General features: G+C 36.4%; 1 protein-coding gene across 1 annotated transcript; it reads left to right on the top strand.

Annotated features, from left to right (window-relative positions):
• The first annotated feature begins 4,824 nt into the window (after positions 1-4,824).
• On the top strand, positions 4,825-22,506 carry LOC120635970. Its single transcript, XM_039907182.1, has 10 exons — positions 4,825-4,869; positions 5,425-5,602; positions 6,807-7,039; positions 7,453-7,579; positions 8,736-8,925; positions 10,036-10,162; positions 11,222-11,303; positions 17,024-17,154; positions 18,663-18,750; positions 22,374-22,506. The coding sequence occupies exons 1-10, from the start codon at positions 4,825-4,827 to the stop codon at positions 22,457-22,459; spliced, it is 1,287 nt and encodes a 428-aa protein (XP_039763116.1). The 3' UTR covers positions 22,460-22,506.
• The last annotated feature ends 560 nt before the right edge of the window (positions 22,507-23,066 follow it).

The following is a 23,066-nucleotide window of genomic DNA, read 5'->3' on the forward strand; positions in this document are numbered from 1 at the left end:
TCTGAGTATGCGCGATGACCTAGGATGCGATCAGTGTTGCAAACAACGACCGTAAAAACTACCAAACAAATTTAATAAAGCTGGTAGAAATTCTTCTTTTATCCGGTAGAAACTGGGTGTCTTATTAAAATAAGTACAATAAATAAGACTTCGTTATTATTTATATATATTAATACATGAAGCAAAAACTTTTTACCCCGTTTTTAAGAACACTACGGGTAAAAGATGAAAATTGAGGTGACGGTGGAGTATGAAAATTCCCACACATATCTAAATATATAAAAGTGAAACCCACTGATTCACTGACTAATCACGAAATCTCAGGAACTATGAAGTATACAAAATTGAAATTTCAAAGGTTAAATGTTTAACTTTCCCTCTAGAATGTCAGCTAAGAAACGGTTTTGAGAAATGATCTCTCTAAGGGGGTGAAATAAGGGTCGAAGGTTTGTATGAAAGTCCTTGAAGATATAGGCATTTATGTTATTAGGTTTAAATAATAAAAAAATGTGTAAATTATGTTAGAAAATCCCCCCTTAATTGTGGTAAAATAGGGGATGAAAGATGAAGCTGTTTTTTTCATTATTAAGTCTAAAAGCCTGTAACATTTTAAAGAATAAAAATAATTAAATATTTTAACCAAATCTGCCTCTAAAGGGGTATAACAGTCACAGTATAAAGGTCTTATGTTTTCGAGGTTAGAGACACCGAAATTCGCATTTAGGTTATTTATAGTATAGATACTATAAATTACCTATATTTTTTATTTATAGTATCTATACTATATATAAGCTACTATAAATAAAAAAATAGAAATTAAAAATTTCTCTGGATATCACCTTTTAAAGGTGGTAAAATATGGCATTAAAGTTTCCACTGATTTTTTTATTAGTAAGTCTACAAATCTGTAATTTAGGAAATAGGTTTCTTTTGAAGTAGTAATATTTTGAAGTAATAATAAATCTATCTTAACCACGAACCATGAGAAGTGACAATATAACCTTATTACTGTTCAAACTTATAATTTAAATTAATTATGACTGAATATCGACCTGTAGGTGACCAATAGTTTTATATTTATTAAATATTTCAATGTTACTTGCAAGTTTCTTGTATAAGTTTCTTTAGATCAAATCTTTGCAAAAGAATTTTAGAGTTGTCTCAAAGCGATTGAATTGAAGTACATGGTAGCTAAGTGACATAATTCTAAATCCAATATGGCAGTCTTCAAAATATACATAGCATCCAATGATTTTGTTTGCACACCTAAAAGACACACAAAGTCATTAAAGTTTGTATTAAACGTAAGAAAATTCCTATTATAGTCAACGTAAAAATGCTTGGGTGTAAATTATTGATCTAACCAGGTTGCTTCTGTGATAGTTTTAAATGACAATGTGAGATAGTGATAACAAAAAAAAAAAAAACCTTAGTCTTAGACCAGGGCGCGTTTGTAACCCTCTTAGCTTTGGTTTTAAGTTGTTCAGTTATCGCCATCAACTCACTTCTTCGTTATATTTTACATGTAACGTATGCATCAAAAGTACCATCTATGTGCCTATTTGAATAAAGAAATATTTGACTTTGACTTAAAGTTTTAAATTGAAGATAACGACTAAAACACGTCCGGGAGGTATATCTGCATCGTCTGAGTCTCATATAAAATTCGAGTAGGTATATACTTTTTGGTTTTCCGCAAAACATGACCTAAATATTCTAATATTCTTTTTTTTTCCTTTAATTTATAGACAAGTGCTTGATTGCAATCACACCTGATGGTAAGTAATGAGCCTAAGATGAAGCGAGGTTGCCTAGAAGACGCCTATTCACTCTTGATTTGAAGATACCCAGATTATAGGTCGGGGAAGACGGAAGATGGGAGGGCATTTTAATTTTTATGAGTTCCTATGGAACATTACCGATTCTCTGCAATACAATCGTTTTATTTTTAAATAACAATTGATTTAACGAATGATGATTATGAATGAATGAATTGATTAGCAATTTAGTAAAATATATGGGACATATGAAGTGTTAAATAATTCCACTTTTTGATAACTAGATCAAAAGTTTGATTATTAACTACTTTATAAAAGCACTGTAACACTATTTTTGTTTTATAAAATTTAGCCCTTCATAAGCTGAACCAAACTAACCTGTCAGGCTCACTACTTCGTAGGTCTAGTGGTTAGTATGTTCGAGTTAGGATCGCGAGATCCTAGATTCGATATCCGAGTCGGAATATAAATTATTTGGTTATAGCTATCGAGAATTTATTTGTAACCACCTGGAACCATTAAAGGGCTTGGTTAAAAAATGCGTTGCTTGGAAGAGAATGAGAATTGAGGAATTAGGTATGATTTCACATATTTAAAGATATTGTGAAAAATGAGCGAATGCTATTTTGAGATAAACCAAATTAAAAAAGATGGAAACGAAAAACGTCATTGTCGGTCAGTTATTTATCTAAACTCAAATTAATGAATATATGCGTTTCGACCATGAAACAAGAGTCTGAAACGCAAGCGCCGCAAAAACGTTGTCATTACAAACAACAGATTATTCTAGGCGCTTAAGCATTTGAGTAGATTCGGCAGCTGCCCACACGCCAACGTATCAACGTATACACGCTTGAATAGTTCTTAAAGAACTTCTACAAAGCTCTACCCGTTTAAAATCATTCAATTGAATTCGTCTTCACGTATGAAGACATTGAGTAAATCAAAAGTTTTCAATGTCGCATTGAGAGCGCCTATTTAAAATCCTATTATCTGAAATTCAAAAACTCTCATTCAAAATATCCCTAGTATATTTTAATTCCTCTTGTGTCTGTCTACCCTTGCATACGTTCGCAAATCCAGTTTTATACGCAGCTGTGAGCTTTTGTCGTGAAACATGCGAAATCAATGTTGCCGCCTGCAAAAGGTTCAATGTTATTATTACTTACAGTCGCTTATAAACTTGCCGCACATCGACGAACGAAATTTTACATAGTTTGCGCCCACTAATCAGAAGTATTACGTGTAAGATAATATATACCACAGAATTAAGTTTCAGTGCATTGTGTCCAAACACAGCGAAAACGTCCCGCGCACGTATTACTTTACAATCCGCGAAATGTTGCTAGCTCACAAACTTTATCCCATTTTGACATTTTATGGTAAACATTTAGAACATTAGAGTTAAAGGAACTTTCAGCTGCTAAATGGTATAAAATAATAGTTTGTTCGAGAAACATTGGAGTGGTTTTTGATGCTTCAATATTAGTCGTGTACATGGCTTCTGTATGTTTTTTATTCTGTGGTCAAAATTATCTTTATTTAAACAAAGAAACAAAAAATGCCTTTAAGTTGTGTACAGCATTACGAAACAATCATTGTTAAATACATCCATATTTTGAGATTATTATATGCATGTGGTTGTTGCACCCAATAAATAAATATAAAAAACAATAATTTACAGCTGTGTTACGTAGGCATATCCACGGGATAGCCATTGTATGCCGCTTAACCAAGAAGCGGCCGTATCGCTTCATGTTCAAGTTACGTCGGCGCAGCGAATTCCGGAGGCTAGCTTTGAATCGTGATGAATATACCATACGATACCTTTTTTACCACGCTTCCTATGGGAATTAATTTTAAGACCTAGGCTTGGGAGCTCGTGCCACAAGTCTAACTATCTGCTGGATTTGAAAATACTGCTTAAATTTTATAACCCTAATCCTGAAGAAGGTAAAAGATAAAAACATTACGCTACAAACCTTCCGAGCCAAGTAAACGTGTAGAAACTGATCAGGAATATGGGTTGAATGAAACTTCCCACCCTCCGCAACAGGTTAGCCCGCGACCATCCTAGACTGTATCATCATTTACCACCAATATGTACAACATCATCATCATATTAACCTATTACTGCCCACTAGAGTACGGGTCTCCTCCCACAATGACAAGGAGTCAAGGCCGTAGTCCACCACGCTGGCCCGGTGTGGATTAGTGGACTCCACACACCTTTCAGAACATTACACATTTGACGGCCGATTAGCTCAGTGGGCAGCGACCCTGCTCTCTGAGTCCCAAGGCTGTGCATTCGATTCCCACAACTGGAAAATGTGATGATTAAAATGTCTGGGTTTTTATGTGTATATCATAAGTATTTATGCATATTATTCATATAAAAATTTTCAGCCACGGCTACACTGTAAATTTGCCTGTTTATCAACCAAATTATAATCCAAAAAATGCATCAAAAAGAGTTTATGTGCGTGTACGTCAAATACATGGTAGTGTGTGCCAAATTTTGTAATGTATTTTGAATCCATTTAATGAACGTTTTATCCATAATTTAAATCTTATGTTCCCATAATACAATCTACGCTTACTTTAGGGCTAGATGGCGCTGTGTGCATTGTTGTATTATATTTATTTATTTTATCACGTAGAACTCTCAAGTATGCAGGTTCCTGCACAGTTGGAGCAAGTGAAATTTCGATTTGTTAAAAAATGCACATAACTTAGAAAAGTGAGAGTAGCTTGCTGGGATTCGAACTCGCCCCCCGAAGGTTAAGTCGGAGTCCTACCCACTGAGCTATCACCGCTTCAGCCGCTAGATACAATCTAGGGCTAACTTGTAGTGGAATAAAAAAAAAATTAAGGTAGAGTTACCTTATATGTAACGTGAATGATCTTAAGTGCAGTGCAATTAGTTTAACGAGTTGTAAAAGCACCATTTTTATGTATCGCGGTGATTATTTTTAATTGATTGGTACGTTTAAATTGCCTGTTTCGGTATTGATTCTGAAAGAAGATTGATTATTACTCGAACGCGATGTGGTTTTTACCGTGTATATTGCTTGCTGGTTGGGTCGCTGAGGTATGTGTTTTATAATCGACCAATTTTTGAACTGAAAACTTCATTTAGCGCGGTATACATATTTTTAGATGAGATAAAATCTCTGCACGGCTAGTATAGGCAAGAGACAATTATATCCCGGGGAAAGGATATAAATCTTTCTCCTCCCATAGCTTTATCAACTCTCAGAGCACTGGCGTACAGGTGAAAATAATATAAGTGTACGTAAACGGGGAAAACTTCTCCTATTCCATGTTCCCGTGCTTTAGCATGTGGACATGTTAATTATATCCCCCTGCTGGGCTTACGACACATTATGAGACGCAGCTATTAGGAGAGTTTTTGATTTCTGAGTTCTCTCCGGTCTAATCAGATGGAATCCTATTCGGCCGTGGCTAGTTACCACCCTACCAACAAATACGTGTAGCCAAGCAATTCACACAAATATCTTTCAGTTGTGGGAATCGAACCCACAGTCTTGGACACAGAAAGAAGAGTCATTGCCACTGCGCCAATCGGACGTCCAAAATATTATGATAAACTGTTTCACTCAGGGTGGGTATTTATATGTGACAGAGCGATGGTTCCCGCGCGCACTTCAGTAACATCTCGCACGAGTTCACGACGCCGGCGGACGAGATCGGTCCCATGCTGCCAGACGAGGGGATGCAGACCTCAACCGTGGTGGCAGGCCTCATGCCGGACTCCTTCGCCGAGATGTTCAACTTTCTCGACGGCGACAGCTTCGGCATCGGTAAAGCCTTCGAATAATGCGCAGAAATTCATGTTCTTTTATTTGCATCCATACACATATTGTTTAGACATAGTCATGAGGCCATGTCCGATCGCAGCGATATAATATCCTTGATGCCTTATGAAAATGAGACACATCCCTAGGAGACACGGTCCAGTTAGTCAGGTCAAATTTCGAGGAAGAGGTAAACCCCCGAATCCAACTCGGATGGGCAAAGTTCGGGAATGTCGTAACATCTTTTCGTCCAAAACAGTGCCTGAAGACCAATCAAATCTTCCAAAAGTGTATGTTGCCAGTGATCCACCATTCCGCGCTGGGCCAGCGTTGTGGACTACTGCCTCAACCCCTTCTCATTGTGACAGGAGACCAATGCTCTGTAGTGGGCCGATGTGATTGATTATGAGAATATTTGTAAAACATAAGATTAATCTTTTAAAAAAAAGTGGATATAAAAAATCGACTTACTAGAAACGGACATAAATTAGTGATATCAGCATATCGTATTACGAAAGTGCAGAAAACCTTTGTGGGGCTGAGTATATGCTTTTATAACATGAGACCGAATGTAATATTAGATTTACCATTGCATAGGTTTAAAGAATGTATAAAAACACATTTAATACATCGAGGTATATAGGTACTATTGTTGAATTCTTCATGACAAGATTTTAACTTGTAAAATGATGTTGGAAAAGAGCAACTCCTGAGTTTCTTGCCGGCTTCTTCGCGGAGTCACTACAATCAGACAGACTTGACGCTTCGCTTCGTGTGCTTATATTGGGCCTACTTGAAATAAAATTAATTTTGAATTTCAATTTGAATTTTACAGATTAGAACTCTTTAAGTTTCAGATAGAATATTACTAAGACTAACATGACTAAAAACCAAGCCTACAACATTCGTATTCGAGACTGATGATTCGAATTTCGAAAAAATTGTATAAAAGGAAGTTTAACCTTTTTGGCAATTCTCAATATTCCACAGCCCAGAACTCTCGTTCTATACTAATAATAATTTAAAATAACTTCAACTAGTCAAAGGTAGAGTCACTACAAACAGACACTCTTGACGTTTCAAAACTGCTTTTATATTAGGCCTAATAAAATAAATATTTTTTGTCTTCGTTTAGGTCACTAGACCACCATAAACAAAGACTGTTAGTTACTGACTAGTTAGTTGGTGAACACATGAGGGTATTGCGCAGGTCCGATGCACGAGTTCGTTTACGGCTGGCAGGCGATCGTAAACACCATGAGCATGAAGAACAACGTTGAGGTACGCAAACGCGCCGGGCTTCAGCGGTTCGCCCTGGCCGGCATCAACGGGATCACCCTCGTGACGCACGGCGGGGCCACGGAGATAATGATAAACGGAACACGCACCTACTGCTTCGGAGGGGTGGCGCGACCGCCGGGCAGGCGTAGCGTCATCTGCAAGGTGATTATTGCTTTTTGAAGTTATTCTTCTTATGGCGCGTTAGGGAAAAATGATGAGAGTAAATTTTTGCAATGAGCGCCCACACCGTCACAAAAAAACGACACGCTCAAGTTAGCTATTGAGTTTGTTTTAGTTTTTATTAAAAGGTTTAACAGTATACACTTTCAATTGTCAAAGTCTGCGGGCTCATTCCGGTGATTTTGAACATGGCCCAGCTGTAAAAAAAACAGCGCTTATAAACAGAACTACATTTCGCAGGGCATGCAAGATACAAATCCTGCAAAGTGCCAATTCATGTCCACACAATACGTGATGGCAAAGATAATATTCCTAATTTCGCGTTCAATCTAGCCGTGCCTCCAGTTATGTGACTGGTCAGTCTATCTCTAATTCATCGCTGGAGTATCTTCCAGGGTGCGATGTATCAGGAAGGCCGGTTCTCTTGCAAGACTCCCTACCTCCGGTATCCGACTGTTTTGGGCTACCGATACTGCATCGATCAGTATGCTTCCGTAGCTACCCTCGATGGAACATTCAAAAGTAAGTAACGATTTATGGAATCACCTTAAAAACATAGCATGTGAAAGGATAGTTTTATTAATTTTGGAATGCCAAGACAAAAACATAATGGCATAGAATTAGCACAAGTAACTGGTTCGTGTGTGCTAGGTATATTTACCCATGAATGAATATACTTTTATTGCACACAACAAAAAGTACATAAAAAAGAAAAGGTGTAACAAAACAACGTCCACCATCTACAATTTGGAATGCAGAGTTCCAAACGGATTGGAGCGGGACATGAGCTACGTTATACGTAATTTTCATCTTGCTCATGTTCACACGTAGGCCTACCTGTTGAGAAACTCTGCTGAGGTCATTGAGGATTGCATTAAGGTCTCCCAGAGTCTCTGCCATTATAACTACATCGTCGGAAAAACGAAGTTGAGTGATGTAGTCGCCGTTGATTTTGATGCCAAGGTACTGCGACAGGAAGATGTTATTTCCCCGAAACTGTTTACCGCTGCGTTAAAGCTAAAGGTGGCGAACGCTTCTGGATTTGAACTACGCTACCGCCACTTATTAATAATTAATAATATTCTATGGGCCTCATAAGAAGGCTCAGAGTGACTCAGCGAGCGATGAAAAGAGCTATGTTAGGAGTATCTCTACGTGATCAAATGAGGAGATCCGTGGAAGAGCTAGAGTTAACGACATAGCTTAACGAGTCGCGAAGCTGAAGTGGCAATGGGCGGGACAAATAGCTCGGAGAACCGATGGACGTTGGGGTTCCAAGGTGTTGGAGCGGCAACCCCGTACCGGTAAGCGCAGCGTTGGTCGACCCCCAACCAGCTGGACTGACGAAATCAAACGAGTCGCTGGATACAAGCGGCCCAAAATCGTGGAGTTTGGAACGCCCTACAAAAGACCTATGTCCAGCAGTGGACGTAAATCGGTTGATTTGATGATGACGATGATGAAGAAACTCCCGACTTCCACCATAGTGTACTGTATTCTACTAGTTCTTCATTTGATGCCCATATCGCGCGAGTTGCAACAAACACAAAATCAACGTCGGTTCATCTGTTCGGAAAATGCGATTCCACAGGCAGACATACACAGAGACACGTCAAACTTATAACACCTCAGTTTTTTTTTTTTGGTGGTTAAAAACTCAATTGAGCATTTCCCGCAGCCACTTACTGCTCTCGAGGAGAATCGATTCCAAAATTCCACTACGACTACATCTGCGAACGCCGGGACGTGAAGATCAAACGCGTCAATCTCACGGACCCCAACGAGCGGTTCAACATCCGCAACCCTATCGTGCGCCGCGCAGAGTACTACCGCGCGCCCTACGACTTACTGAAGGCATGCCCTGATTGGTAAAAACTCATATTCGTGGTTTTTTTAAACTAAAACATCATTGGGGAAAAACGTACTAGCATAGTAGTAGTGCCAAGTTTGTGGTCGCGGGATTGTTCCCCGGTAGGAGCATAAGGATATGTGTAATTTTAGAATTTTCTCCGGGCTGGTCTGGTCTGGTCTGGTCTGGGAGGCTTCGGCCGTAGCTACCATCCAAGATGTTCCGCTAAGTGATTCCACTACAACTTGTAGTGGAATAATATATATATATTTATCAAATTATACATTGTATGTAGTTTTCAATTCTGTAGACAGTCCGTAATGAAACACGAAGTGGCTTTTGCATAGACTGACTAATATTTATTAAGTAGGTATTATATATGCGGTTAAAAGGCCCCAAGGCTGACTATTTGAAAGAATATGGTAAAAATGTGGTGATAGCCTAGTGGCTAGGACTTCGACCTTCCTTTGAGCGGAGCCTTATCGGATACAGTCAAGCCCCTCTAACTTTTAGGAGTTAATTGCGTTTTAGGACATGAAATTTCACTTCCTTTAGCGGTGAAGGGTAACATCGTAAGGAAACCTGCATATCGGAGTGTTTTCCATAATGTTCTCAAAGGCGTGTGATGTCTACCAATCTGCACTGACCATGGTGGACTAATACCTAAACAATTCTTATTCTTTACTGCTATTATAGACAAGAGACAAAAATTCCCCTGACAAGGGAAAACATTAACGTGTCCATCTGCCTAAGCTCGACGACAGAGAATAGGAACAGTTTATTCCCATTTAATATTACAAGTGGAAATAGTCGTAGCTTGATAAAACTGTCATCATCATCATCATCACCATCATGTTAACCGATGGACGTCCACTTGGGTCCAACGGCTGCCTGCGACTCGCTTGATGTCGCCCGCCAACCTTGTCTGAGGTCCATCAACTTTAGCTTCGTGACTCTTTAAACGGTAACTTTGGTTCTTCTACGATACTATAAAGCTGTGGGAGAAGATCAAATATGATCCTTTCCCCGGGGAGAAAAATGTCTCCTGCGCCAAGCTGAGAAGAGACCCGTTGCATGTTTTGAGGGTATTGCAGATTGTTTGATTCCGCTGCCACTTCGTGTTGGTCAGGTATGGCTGCAATCTGCGCATCTCTCGAGAGGCGGCGCATCAGCCTTTACCAGCGCTTCTTGAAGTCAACGAGACTGCCTTCGTGGGCCACGGGGGCAAGTACTGGCTTGCACTATACTACACGCAGGTACCTTAAAACATTTAGAACCAAATCTTATCTTATCGTTTTTATATATGGATATGGAGCGTGACCAGTTTTAAAAGCGCGTGTTCTTTTTCATAATATTCTCGGCATTCTAAAACCTATGATAAGTTTCCCTTAAACAATATACCTCTACTCACCACTTCACAATCATGCCGCTTGCTCCTTTGTTATGTTTTCTCATGATGTTGAATAGCCGTTTTTTATTGGTAATTGACCAGCGTTTGACAACAATCTCACCTGATGGTAAGTGCAGATGTGGCCTAAGATAGGACGTACTCGCTTAGAAGATACCTATTCACGATTGTTTTAAAAATACCCAGGTTGTAAGAGTTAGGAAACACAAAACTCGGGAGGGCGCGGCGTTTCAAATCCCAGCCGTAAGATAAGAACATTAGAAAGGCGTATAAGAAAAGAGATGAAAATCGCTTGGTGCGAGGTCTTGTAATATTGACAGCCTATAATTTTTCTCAACAATCGGGCTATCGCTGCAAAAACATGTTTTAACCAGGCTGGAGGTTCCGTAAGTTATGTGCTTTCAAACAATCAAAAATACAAACTCTTCAGCTTGTTTATTAGATTAGTTTCTTCACAATTCAGCTGGCTTATTCTTGTGATCGGAATCCTCAAAATTTATACTATGAGTTGACTTCAACGGGCTTTAATGTATAACGAAAAAAGGTATTAATTTAATACTAACGAGTAATATGAGCCCACCATCCCGTATTGGAGCAGCGTTATGGGTTGAAGCTCTAAGACCACCTCTCCTGACTGAGGGACTCCTGAAGAAGGCCTTTGCCCAACAAGATTATTATGAGTAATTTATATCGTAGGCTTGAAAGTTTGTTGTATAATTGCGCTTGTTGTATAAGAACGTAAATAACAAGGATTAACATCTTCAGCGTAGATCAGTAAACAATTTGCCTGCTTACGCTTCAGAAGCGGGATAGCTCCATCAGAATCCTGAAAGTATGATGTATGGAGCTTGTTAATTAGAAACGGGAGAGCGTTTGCTGACGAGTTGTAATTCAACCAACGTTCCAGCTCTCGACGTATGCTGTCTACTTCCAAGCGCATGGAGAATACCCGTGGCAGTCCAACAGACCCATCGTGTCCATAGACAAGGGTAAGGCAACTAAGTCTTATAGTGTGTACCTGTAATGACATTGATAGACTGACATTGGGCATTGTTCAAGATATTCAGCGTCCCTGAAAAACAAAAGGGTAAGAAATATATTCGTCACAGAATCAAAGTTACCGATATTGACTGTAGCATCATCACATCGACCCATTACCGGCCCACCACACACAAAAATTTTTTTTTAATTATTAATTAATCATATCCTGGACTGAAATTTGTTCGACAACCCATATGCAATATATTTATTGACATACTTAATTAAATATAATTAAATATATAACGTTTTATCAAATAACCATCTCGGTGAAGGTCGTTTTATATCGGGATCTTAGACTATGTCCTGAAATAGAGATAAATGAAATGAATGAATGAATGATATTTATTCGGCTAAAATAAAAAACAAAACTTGTAACTTAGAATTACAAAAAAAGGCGCCATGGAATAGAGGACTCAAAAAACAGTATATGTATTATGTACCTACACACGTTAGAAGTGTTATACTGCTTTTCCGTAACATCATAAAAACCTTTTCAAAAATTGTATCTTATGTTATTCTACGTTTATAGAGAAAACGACACTAACAATGGAAAAAAGGTATTTTATACATTGTAAGTTTTATCATAACGCATTATCTAGTTATTTCATTATCGGACCACCAAGTTTCGCTGAACATTAAAATTTTTGTACAATTTAATAAATTAAATCACCGCAATGAGCCAGGAGACTATGACAATTAAAATTATACCTTTTTTTTGCAAAATGTCGTCTATAGCTAACTTCAGGGTGTCGGTTTTTTGCGAGGGGTGCGCGCGCACCGTAAAAGTGAGCTGGCGGACGATGTACTCCCCGCTCACTCAGCTTCGCAGCTACCTTCATCAGTTAAAGTCGTGTAACCATGTGCGCGCGAATTTCATTACATCGTACAATTACACTCCAATAATTTTCTCCTAACGCTACTAAAGAAGTATAACTTCAAGAAAAAACTTTTTTTTCTGACTCCCGGAGACCAGGCTTTTCTTATTCCTAACTTATTCTAAGTTTTCGATCGATAGTCGTACCGACTAGACTGTTAGTGCCAAATAACATACAAACAAACGTCTGGCGGATCTAACACGGTTCCTTCTTACCAATACAGCTTTTAACTGCCCATGCCAAATGACTACAAATAATGTGTGAACAAAATATTACCCTTTCTAGTTTTTCCACCTTCATACAAGCTACACGCTTGCCAAGATCGGTTCATCCGTTGTACATAGAAAGCAAACAAAACGACATATTCACGCATTTATAATATTAAAAGGGATTCATATCCCACTACTGGGTGAGGTTTTACAGTATAGACCACTGGGCAGCAAAGCAAGATGATTTTCCAAAAATAGTAGTACAGTGTAAGATTTTAGCAAACTTTAATGTATCTAAATTTAATGTATAACAAATGGAAGCTTCGACACAGTATATAGGGGTTTCAATGAACCAAACGATAGCGCGACATGCTTTTGCACGATATACTTGTGCCGCCATCTATCGCCGCCTCCAGCAACTTATGCGTATGCATGTAAAAATTTAAAACAAAATGGTTCATATCCCACTACTGGGTGAGGTTTTACAGTATAGACCACTGGGAAGCAAAGCAAGGAAGGATTTATAGTATCCTTTTCCTCCTCTACCTTCAGCGGTGATCAGACTTACGTCGTTAGGTTTTAACCATTAGCGTACTTGATGAAAATGTATTTAAAATCATATCTTCTGAAGATATGATTTTCCAAAAATAGTATAGTGTAATATTGTAAATAACTCTAAGGTATCTAACTTTAACGTATAACAAATGGAAGCTTCGACACAGTATATACGGGTTTCAATGAACCAAACGATAGCGCGACATGCTTTTGCACTATATACTTGTGCCGCCATCTATCGCCGCCTCCAGCAACTTATGCGTATGAATGTAAAAATTTAAAACAAAATGGTTTAAACACATGGTTTAAAGTTGTTTTCTGAGTCCGTAGCTTATTAAAAAAATTAAGCTGATCAGCTTTTGATTTATTAAGATATATTGTAGCTTAGCGAACAATACTGAGTATGACAGATTCGTATAGCTTTAAACAGTTATTTGATATGTATAATATATGACCCGTGCCCGCCTCATTTGGACGTTAAACATTTTTACTTGTATTCAAATTATGAATGTGGTTCGTATAATACTGAGTGCTATGATTTATTTCCGGACTTCCAAAAGGAGGCTTATATTTTTACTACATATGTGCGTACGTAATCGCATGTCAATTTGGCTACATTACCAGGGTACAAATGAATGAATGAAATGAATATTATTGAATAGATAATGCTAATTTTTATTGTTCAAAATTAGAATAGAAAATTAAGCTTAATTTTCATAATATATCATGGAATTCCGCTTCTATCCAATATGTATCTAATGTTATTATTTGGTACAAAAATACTATACAGTTCTTCTGGAGTTCCAACCCCATATAAGCCAACATAGATTATTTCTTAACAGATTGACATTTTGATCATATAAAAAAAACGTCTAATAGAATTAATATAACTCAAAAGATTGGAAAGACTCATGGTCGCGGTTCCATACCTATCTCGTATTTTTACCATTTGTCCAAATTATATGCAGTAAAAGGGAAATGTCTTTTGGTTTTAATACTTAAGTATATAGTATATATATAAATCTCCTTTCACGATGTTTGTCCGCGATGGACTCCTAAACTACTGAACCGATTTTAAATTAAATTGGCACACCGTGAGCAGTCTGGTCCAACTTAAGAGATAGGATAGCTTAGATCTTTAAGTAAAGTCACAATTTTATTTTATTGCAAATTATTTGTCTATAATTAATTGACAGTCACATGTCATATGTATCTATATATATATATAATGAAAATGGTCTTCGTTTGAGGCTCAATCACGCCTAAACCACTGATCGTATCGACATGAAACTACCACCATTCGATGCGAAATTTTTCCTAGATGGTTTATGGCTATCTATTTTTTGAATTCCAACATTCCTTCATTTTTTTATTGCTGTTTTACTTTTATGAACATTTATCCCGCTAATAAAAACAAAAGATAAGCATTTTCTCTTGATTCTTTTGTTTTCATGGATTTCAACAGAGTGTATTAAACGGATTATGGTTTTTTACATTCAGCTAAGAATCTACTCACGGTAGTGGAGATCGGCTGGACCAATTGGGCTTTTTTTTATCTTCAGAATTGTCAGGAGAAAGTTTTGTATGTAAGAAAATTTTAAAAAAGCCCGATAAAAAGTTAAAAATTTCGATGATAATCGAAGAATTCCCATCTATATAGTCACTCACCACGAAATCTCGGGAACCATAAGACTTAGAAACGTGAAACTTGGTAGGAATATTACTTTTGCTATGTAGAGGTCAGCTATGAATAGATTTTAAGAAATTCATTCCCCAAAGGGGATTGCGGGGGCGTTAACAATGAACAATTCCCGTTTTTAAACTATAGCTCCTATAGACTTCAAATTTGGTAGGAATCTTCTGTAAGAGGTGTAGAAATAGGCTATGAACGAATTTTACGATAGCTCACCCCACAGGGGGTTGCAGGGGTGGGTATTAACAATTAATATTTTTAATTTTCCAGCTAAAGCTCCTACAAGCTCCAAATTTTGTAGAAATTTTCTATAAGTGTTGTAAAAATGATTTATGAACAAATTTTACGATAACCCACCCCAAAGAAGATTGCGGGGGCGTTAACAATGAAAATTTTCAATTTCCAAGCGATAGCTCCTATAGACTCCAAATTTAGTGAGAGTGTTCTATATGTAATATAAAAATGATCTTCGAGCGGATTTTACAATGAATCACCTCCAATAAGGTTCGCGGGGGTGGAATTTTTTTTGAATTTTTTTTTTTTTTTTCGTGTTCGTTCGTTTTTTGTGTTAACAATAAAAAATTTCAATTTCGAAATATAGCTTCTAAAAATTCTAAATATGGTAGGAATCTTTTATTATTCACATAAAGAACATCTCAAAATGGATTTCAATAAAGTCTACTTCCGACAGGAATTGCGGGGGTGGGTGTTAAAATCAAAAATTTTTATTTCTAACCTGTAACTTCTACAGACTCCAAATTTGGTGGGGATCTTCGTGTATGTAGGGATATTCGTGTATTTCCTTACAACAATCGTCTTTTTGGCAGCGGAGAAAAAGTCATTGAGAGGTTTCAAAAACTTAACTTTACATGTAGCTATCCAATCAACGGACTAAGAATTTTACATTCATTTTACTTTTGCAGACTACATAACCGACGAATTCTTTTATTGCGGGATCGCGGAAATGTAACAGATTAAAATGAATGCATTTTCCAAGCACATGAGATGTGGAAAAAAAATTTAGTTACTTATTCCAATAGAATTCATAAAAAACATGCACAATTAATTTTCTATAAAAAATTGATGTCACGGAGAAAATTTTAGTTAACAGAAAATTCGTCGCACTTGAACCTAGACAGATTTCAACTTCACATATGAGACTTGCAATGACTTTAACTTAAACTTAACTTAAAAGTCTAAATAATATCGATGCTTACAGTTCTATCCGCGGGGCCTATTTATGTTCATAGAAAAATAAAAAAAAGGAGAATAATAAAAATATGAAAAAAATAAATAAAAATGAAACATAAAAAAACATAAAATGTAATTTATTTCCTTTTTCAATTCGCCCAGCGAAGCGGGCTGGAAACGGCTAGTATACAACTATACTCATTTAAGGCTTAGCGATACTGAATACTTTAAAAACAAAATCAAACGCAGACGAAGTCGCGGGCAACATCTAGTAGTATATATATTAGTTTGCTTATTCGGATAAGAATTACATATGCTTTAGCGGACTTGTATAGGCGTTCTGGAAACTCAATCATATATCTCTCATCAGTAGATCTAGAGATTACCCCTCAAAACGTCACAAACTCACAAACTCACAAACCCACAAACGTTACCTCTTTATAATATTAGTATAGATAAGCTTAGTGTGGAACGATCTGGACCAACGATCCTAAAGAGGCAGTAAATAACGGCTGGGTGGGAAAATATAAACATATGGTCAACGCTAAACGTAACTTTTTGGTACTATTAATACTGGACATGTTAAACAACGACTTCCTGGTCCAGTGACGATCTCCCTGGCGCAGCGAAGAGCGCTGTGGTTTTAAGTTGAGAGAGTCGGGTGGGAGGCTTCCAACGAATAAATAAGTAAATATAATAAGTCAAAGTCAAAGTCAGAAGTATCTTTAATTCATATTCAAATTCAAAATTTATTTATTTCCAGGTCTTATATAAGCAGTTTTGAACATCAAGTATGTCTGTTGGTATTGACTCTACCACCGGTTCGGAAGGCAGATTCTACCGAGAAGAGCCGGCAAGAAATTCAGCAGTTGCTCTTTTCCAACATCATTTTACAATTTAACAACATTGTTCTATCTTGTGTGAGATGAAAGCGGAGCGGCTTGCTTCAGGGCAACCTTGTGATTAAGAAATTCATTACTAGTATAGTAACCTCGATTTTATAAATGTGTAATGTAATTTATTTAAATAGACCCATGGATGGATGGCATTCTTGATGCGTTATCCAATATAACCACGTTCCTTAACTTAAGTATCGTTTATAATATATTCGTATAATTAATAATTAATATATACTTCGTCTCCAGGTGGTATTTGGGAACAACTTCTCAAAGCGAATATCGGCCCTGATATGAACTTGCACTACAACTTGAACGGAATCTACAACAGGTATCCCGGCGGAGTTGTTATGCCTGACTTGATGAGGAACGATGGACAGGTAAGTTTAGCTTTTCCTGGGACACAAACCATACTTTTATCTATACTTATAATAAAACTGTAACTGGAAGATTTCTGTACATTTCATATATTTTGAAAATTTTGACTAGGGGATACTTTATAATCGAAACTAAGTCCAAAACAGATTTTTATTTAATTTTTGTCTGTCTGTCTGTCTGTCCGGGCATCACGTGAAAACTACTGAACAGATTTAAATAAAATTTGGTATAGTGGTAGCTGATATCCCGGGTCAACATATAGGATATTTTTTATCCCGATAAACAATAAGTTTCCTCCGGGATATGGGATGAAATTCTTATCAATTTTACTTCATATCTCTATTTAATTGGCACCGATTTTAATCATTCTTATTTTATTTGACAGTGTGTACTACTAAGCATGTATTGTCTAATTTTAATGAAGATATATATTTATATGATGACATGATATTATTTTAATGAGGACATAATTCTTCACAGATAACTGCAAGTCGCAAGGCATATGGGACCACGATCGAATGCATGCGTACCATCCTACTAATATTTTAAATGCAAAAGTTTGTGAGAATAGATGTTTGGATGGATGGATGTATGTATGGATGGATGTTTGTTAGGCTTTAACGCCACAACGAATGAACCGATTTGGCTAAAATTTGGCAAAGATACCAACAATATATAACCAATATAGTCTGGCATAGCTCATAGGCTTCGTTTAATCCCGGAAAAGCAAACAGCTTCTAAAGGATAGCATCGCTATTTTTTCCCCATCTGTGTTTCAAAATCCGCGCAACGGAGTTTTAGATTGACGAGGTTTTTTGGATAGGCATAATTGACGTGTTTTTTTTTAAATCGACTTATTCGCGGACGAAGTCGCGCGGGTCGGCTAGTATAAAATAAATATAATAGTAATAAATATTTTGATCAACCAAAATAAATAACAATATATAAAATAAAAAATAAATACAATAACTTACGAGTATATTGCATCGTTGCCGTCGACGGGTCAGTTTTTTGTATCGTATAAACCAATAAAGTTTCCACAACAAGTTTATCTTGTGGAAATTTGAAGAGACTCTGTTGTGGACTATTTTTTAGACCTAAACCGTAACTCAATTTAACATTAAAATATTTTGTGACGTCAAAATTGATAGTCATTGCATGAAGTGTATAAATGCATAAAAATAGTGTACTAAAGTTCTGTTTAGTAAATTATTTATTTAGACTGCCTCGTTAGTTAGTGGTTAATGTGTTTAATAAAATAGGTCCTGGTTTTGAATCACGGGTTAGGCTTGAAATTGTTAGGTGTTTTTACTGTTAAAGATTTTTCAGTGAGTAATATGGCGGGAGTTAAGAATTTAGCGGAGCTTCGGAGAGCACGTTATGCCGTCGGTCCCGGTTGTTATTATTAACGTGTGTCAATAATCGTTAAGCCTACATACTCGCATTGGAGCAGTGTGGTGGGTCTAATAGGCTGTAATGATTACGACTTAAGTTTTGAGTGTTAAAACAGGTTCAGCCAACCAACTTCAGGACGGACACTCGCGATGGTACGGAAGACATCATCATCGGCAGCTCGCACATGTCTGAAGACGCTCCAGGTAACTAGACTAGACTAGTGTCGCACTGGTCTACAGTTGTCGATTAATGGCGAGGTTTTGAGTGAATCAGTTAACAAAATAGGGACATTTTGGAAAAAGTTTTCAAAAGTACTTGCAACCTTTCTATCAGTAGTTACCATATTATTGCTAATAATTAATTCAAAATTTACGTGCGGAGATTTAATTTTCTCAGATTTATTATTAACAATTTTCCAGGTTATTTGTATTTTGTTTTTAGATTTTACTATCCAATATTTAATGTATAGCGACTTATCATGTCCACAAACATTTTTAAATATTTTGGACTAACTTTTTACATATTCAAGGAAACTTGGAATCTAATTGTATTGATTTTCATCATATAGCTCATAAAACTTATCCCTGCTTTTGTATATGCCTTTAGTAGCCTAATCACTAAACCTCATTTTTTATAAGAACCTAAGAATTCTAGGCTGTATGAAGTTAAGGGAGGCCAAAAAAAATTATACCTTACGTAGTATAATTGTATCGAAATTTAAATGTTGACGTGTGCATGCATTCTCGAATACGAGTGTTCTGGTCTTTCTTTTTAGTTATGCTATCTTAGTTTGTCTTAGTAGTTTTTTATTGTACTTTTAGTTTGTATTATAGGTAGTAGAGGGTTATCAGAAACTAAAGAGTTCGAGGCTCTGGGATGTTAAGGGTTGTTAAAAAAATTACTCCTCAAGTTATGATTTTCGCATCGTTACGTTTCTAAGGAAAAGAGCAACTGCTGAGATTCTTGCCGGCTTTTTCTCGGTAGAGTCTGCGTTCCGAACCGGTAGAGTCACTACAAACACACAGACTTGACGTTTCAAAATTGCTTATATAAGGCCTACTTGAAATAAATGCATTTTCAACTTTCTGAACGATGCGAAGAACGATGAAGTTAGCTATAAGGTTTGACAGTGTACACTTTCAATTGTCAAAGTTTGCGGGCTCAATCCGGTAATTCTTTTGATTCAATTGTACAAAAATCTCAAATTTTAATGTTCAGTGAAACATGGGTGCCCGATAATGAGTCTATTAGTATTCCGAATTTAAATATGTTTACTTTGTCCATGTCATATGTATAAATATTTTTCTTTTGAGATATTTTAATAAACTTTTCACCAGTTATAATAAAACTTTAAATGTATTGAATACTCTTTTCTATTGTTAGTGTCGTTTTTTCTACGAATGTAGAATCGGGCGAAAGATAAAATTCTTGGAAAGATGTTTATCTTGTTACGCCAAAGACGTATTACTTCTAACGCGTGTACATAAGTACACACACGTTTTTTTTTTTAAGAATACATGTATTATTGTAATATAGTTAAATTCTCTTTGTTGGTGTTAGAAATTTATAGTTGTAAAGAATTTTGATACTTCTATTTTGAATGATTTGTAGACATTTTAAGTTAGTTTTTGCAGCACTTCCCCATACTTATATAAGATAATCAAGGTGAGGTTTAACTAGAGTAGTAAATGTTTAATCGAACGTTTCGGGGAAGACATCGGACGATGCCATAGAGAGATCCTAAAAGAGAAGATAGAGTTGATTTTACGTTATTTATATGTGATTTCCATGTTAATTGACAGTCTAGTATCAGCCCGAGATATTTTCCATCAGTAGGTTCTTTGAGCTTGGATATTATTTATAGTGAGTGTAATATGAAAATAATATAGCCCAATATGTCTCATGTCCATTTCTTGAACTATGAGAAATATTTTTTTGTGATATTTAAATAAACTTTATCTAACTAGATAATGCGTCATAATAAAATGGTTGAATCATCACATGGACACATATCTTCCTCAATAATTATGAATCGGTGACGAGGTTATAGTTATAAAATTCGTTTCTACGAAGTTGCGATCCATTCGTTCCTACGAAGTTGCGATCCACAAGTAGAAGCAAAATGTATTTCTACCAGGATCGCATAAATCCAAAGCAAGCTCAGTAAAAGTGGAGTGGGGACCCTCCGATTAAGTGTCTCTAGTGCGCAGGCGGGAATTGCTCTAAATAGATTTCACTAAACAGGTATATATACGACGCACGACTTTATTTGTTCCTCGAAAACTATCTATTAACTATTTAATAAAATATTTTTTTAAGTCAAATGCTAACGTTTCCTATGCTGTCTCGAATACGAGTGTGCTAGTCTTTCGTTTTAGGTATGCTCTTAATAGTATTTTATCAGAAACTAAAGAGTTCTAGGCTGTGGGATATTAAGAATTGCCAAAAAAATATACTACATGCTGTAATTTTTTCGAAATTCAAATATTGATGTGTGATATGCAGTCTCGAATAAAAGAGTTCTAGGCTTTGGAATATTACCGGTCACCAAAATAACAGTTTACCTTATGTATGTAAATCATTCGGTATTAAAATACTAGCTGTTAAAGTACTTCCCGCACCCGCAACGTACGTACCCGCAACTTCGTCTTCGCTTGTTTTGGGGCTCAAAAATATATTTTGGCATTCTAAGTCATATATAAGTATAACATTATAACTTAAGGGTTACAAAATAGATTACGACCGATTCTCAGACCTACCAAATATACAAAAAAACAGATTAAAATAGGTCAGTGCAGTGCTGTGTTTAAAAAGAAATTTTCCATCACACGTGCTAGTAATTAGGAACTTATTCCATCGATAGAAGGCTCATAACCTAAGATTACACGCGTGTTTTGGTATTTCAGCCAAATCGATTTAAAAGTTGCGACGTGATTGAGTATCAAATATACTAAGTTTCACCTTTATAATTGCCCGCGACTAAATCGGCGTGGACTTCATAATTGGGTCCAAAAAGAAATTTAAAATGATGAAGTAATCAAAAATTTAATAAAATTTACACCCGTGTTATCACCTTTTTTACTCTATTACAACGCAAGGTTGTAATATAGTAAAAAAGGCTGCAGTTTTGCGTTTCAGCTATTGCGCAGTAAATATGGTAGTCGCAAAATTTATATTTTTGTTTGACGCACATAATTTAAATTAAATTTCGTGGAAATCGGCTATCACGTTCTAAACGTGTTTCCCCGTACGAAAAAGATGTTTGCAGAAAGGTGGCATAGGCTACGGGACACGTTTAGAGCATGATAACCGAATTACACGTGGACGAAGTCGCGTGCGGAAAGCTAGAATGTTATAAAATAACAACTACATAATAATGTTTATGCTTTTTATTACGCTTTTAGCAATTATTAATGCTTTTTCCACCTGAAATAAATTTTGAGATCGGGATTAAATTAGTATTCGTTTATTTATTGAAGAATTTCTCAACTACAAGCTTGCTTAGAAGCACGTAGCTCCGCATTCAGTGGTCGGAAGACAGAATAAACATAACGAAAAAAAAAAAATTTAAAAGAGCAACTGCTGTGCTAGCGATTGCTTTTCGGTGGAATCCGCTTTCCGAACCAGTGCTAAAGAGTAGTGGTCATTCTTTAGCACTGGTTCGGAAAACGGATTGACACAGAAAACAGACCGTTTCAAAAGTGGTTATATTAACCTACTCGAAATAACTTTGAATTTGAAAGTTACATATATTGTTACCTTATGTATTATGTATACTTTGTACAGATATTTACACATAGTTTTTTTATTTTATTTAATCTGACAGGAGGCGAACCGAATGCGGGCAGCTACAAGTTTATACACGACTCACAAGTTCAAGGCAACTTTGCGCACGGGAAGAATCTATCATGAAGAACAACATGAGACGGTTTCTTTAATAATTGTTATACTGTATTAACTTTTTTTTAATAACTGTTTTATAAATATAACCTAAAATAAACTATTTAAAACTAAATAAAATCTAAAACGTCCTCCAAAACAACCACAGCAAGGCACAGTTCCTAAGATGCTGGCAGCATTGCCCCTTTGGATGGCCAAACTAATTCGTTGGCCAAGCTAACTGCCCGCTCTAGGAATTAACTTATTTCTGAAATAAAAATTAAAATCCTTCCTGTCGTTTAGCACAGCACAGAACTCCTTTAAATTCATCGTAGATTTGAATTTTTTTCGTGCCCCAGAAAAATACACTTCGTCCACATAAATTATTTAGTGATATCTAGTTAGAGTGTAAGTAGCCCTGCCGAACTAACAACTAACAAGATGTAAAATAAATAAATCATCCTAATGCGGAAGTCCGCTTTCCCTAACTTTATAGACCTCAAAATCACGACATGCATTATCAAATCGGGTGGATATTTTAGAAGTAGATAATAGGAAATAATAAATGTATACTAATACTATGTTATATAATATTAAATAATCGCCTTATTACAATTTATTTTCATGACATACCAGTAGT

Source organism: Pararge aegeria, chromosome Z, assembly GCF_905163445.1.
Source record: "Pararge aegeria chromosome Z, ilParAegt1.1, whole genome shotgun sequence".
Classification (NCBI taxonomy): domain Eukaryota; kingdom Metazoa; phylum Arthropoda; class Insecta; order Lepidoptera; family Nymphalidae; genus Pararge; species Pararge aegeria.

Coding starts and splice junctions, on each gene's coding strand:
- LOC120635970 (XM_039907182.1), top strand. CDS start 4,825: ATGTGGTTTTTACCGTGTATATTGCTTGCTGGTTGGGTCGCTGAG. Junction 4,870..5,424: donor TTGCTGGTTGGGTCGCTGAG/GTATGTGTTTTA, acceptor TATATGTGACAG/AGCGATGGTTCCCGCGCGCA. Junction 17,155..18,662: donor TGATGAGGAACGATGGACAG/GTAAGTTTAGCT, acceptor GTGTTAAAACAG/GTTCAGCCAACCAACTTCAG.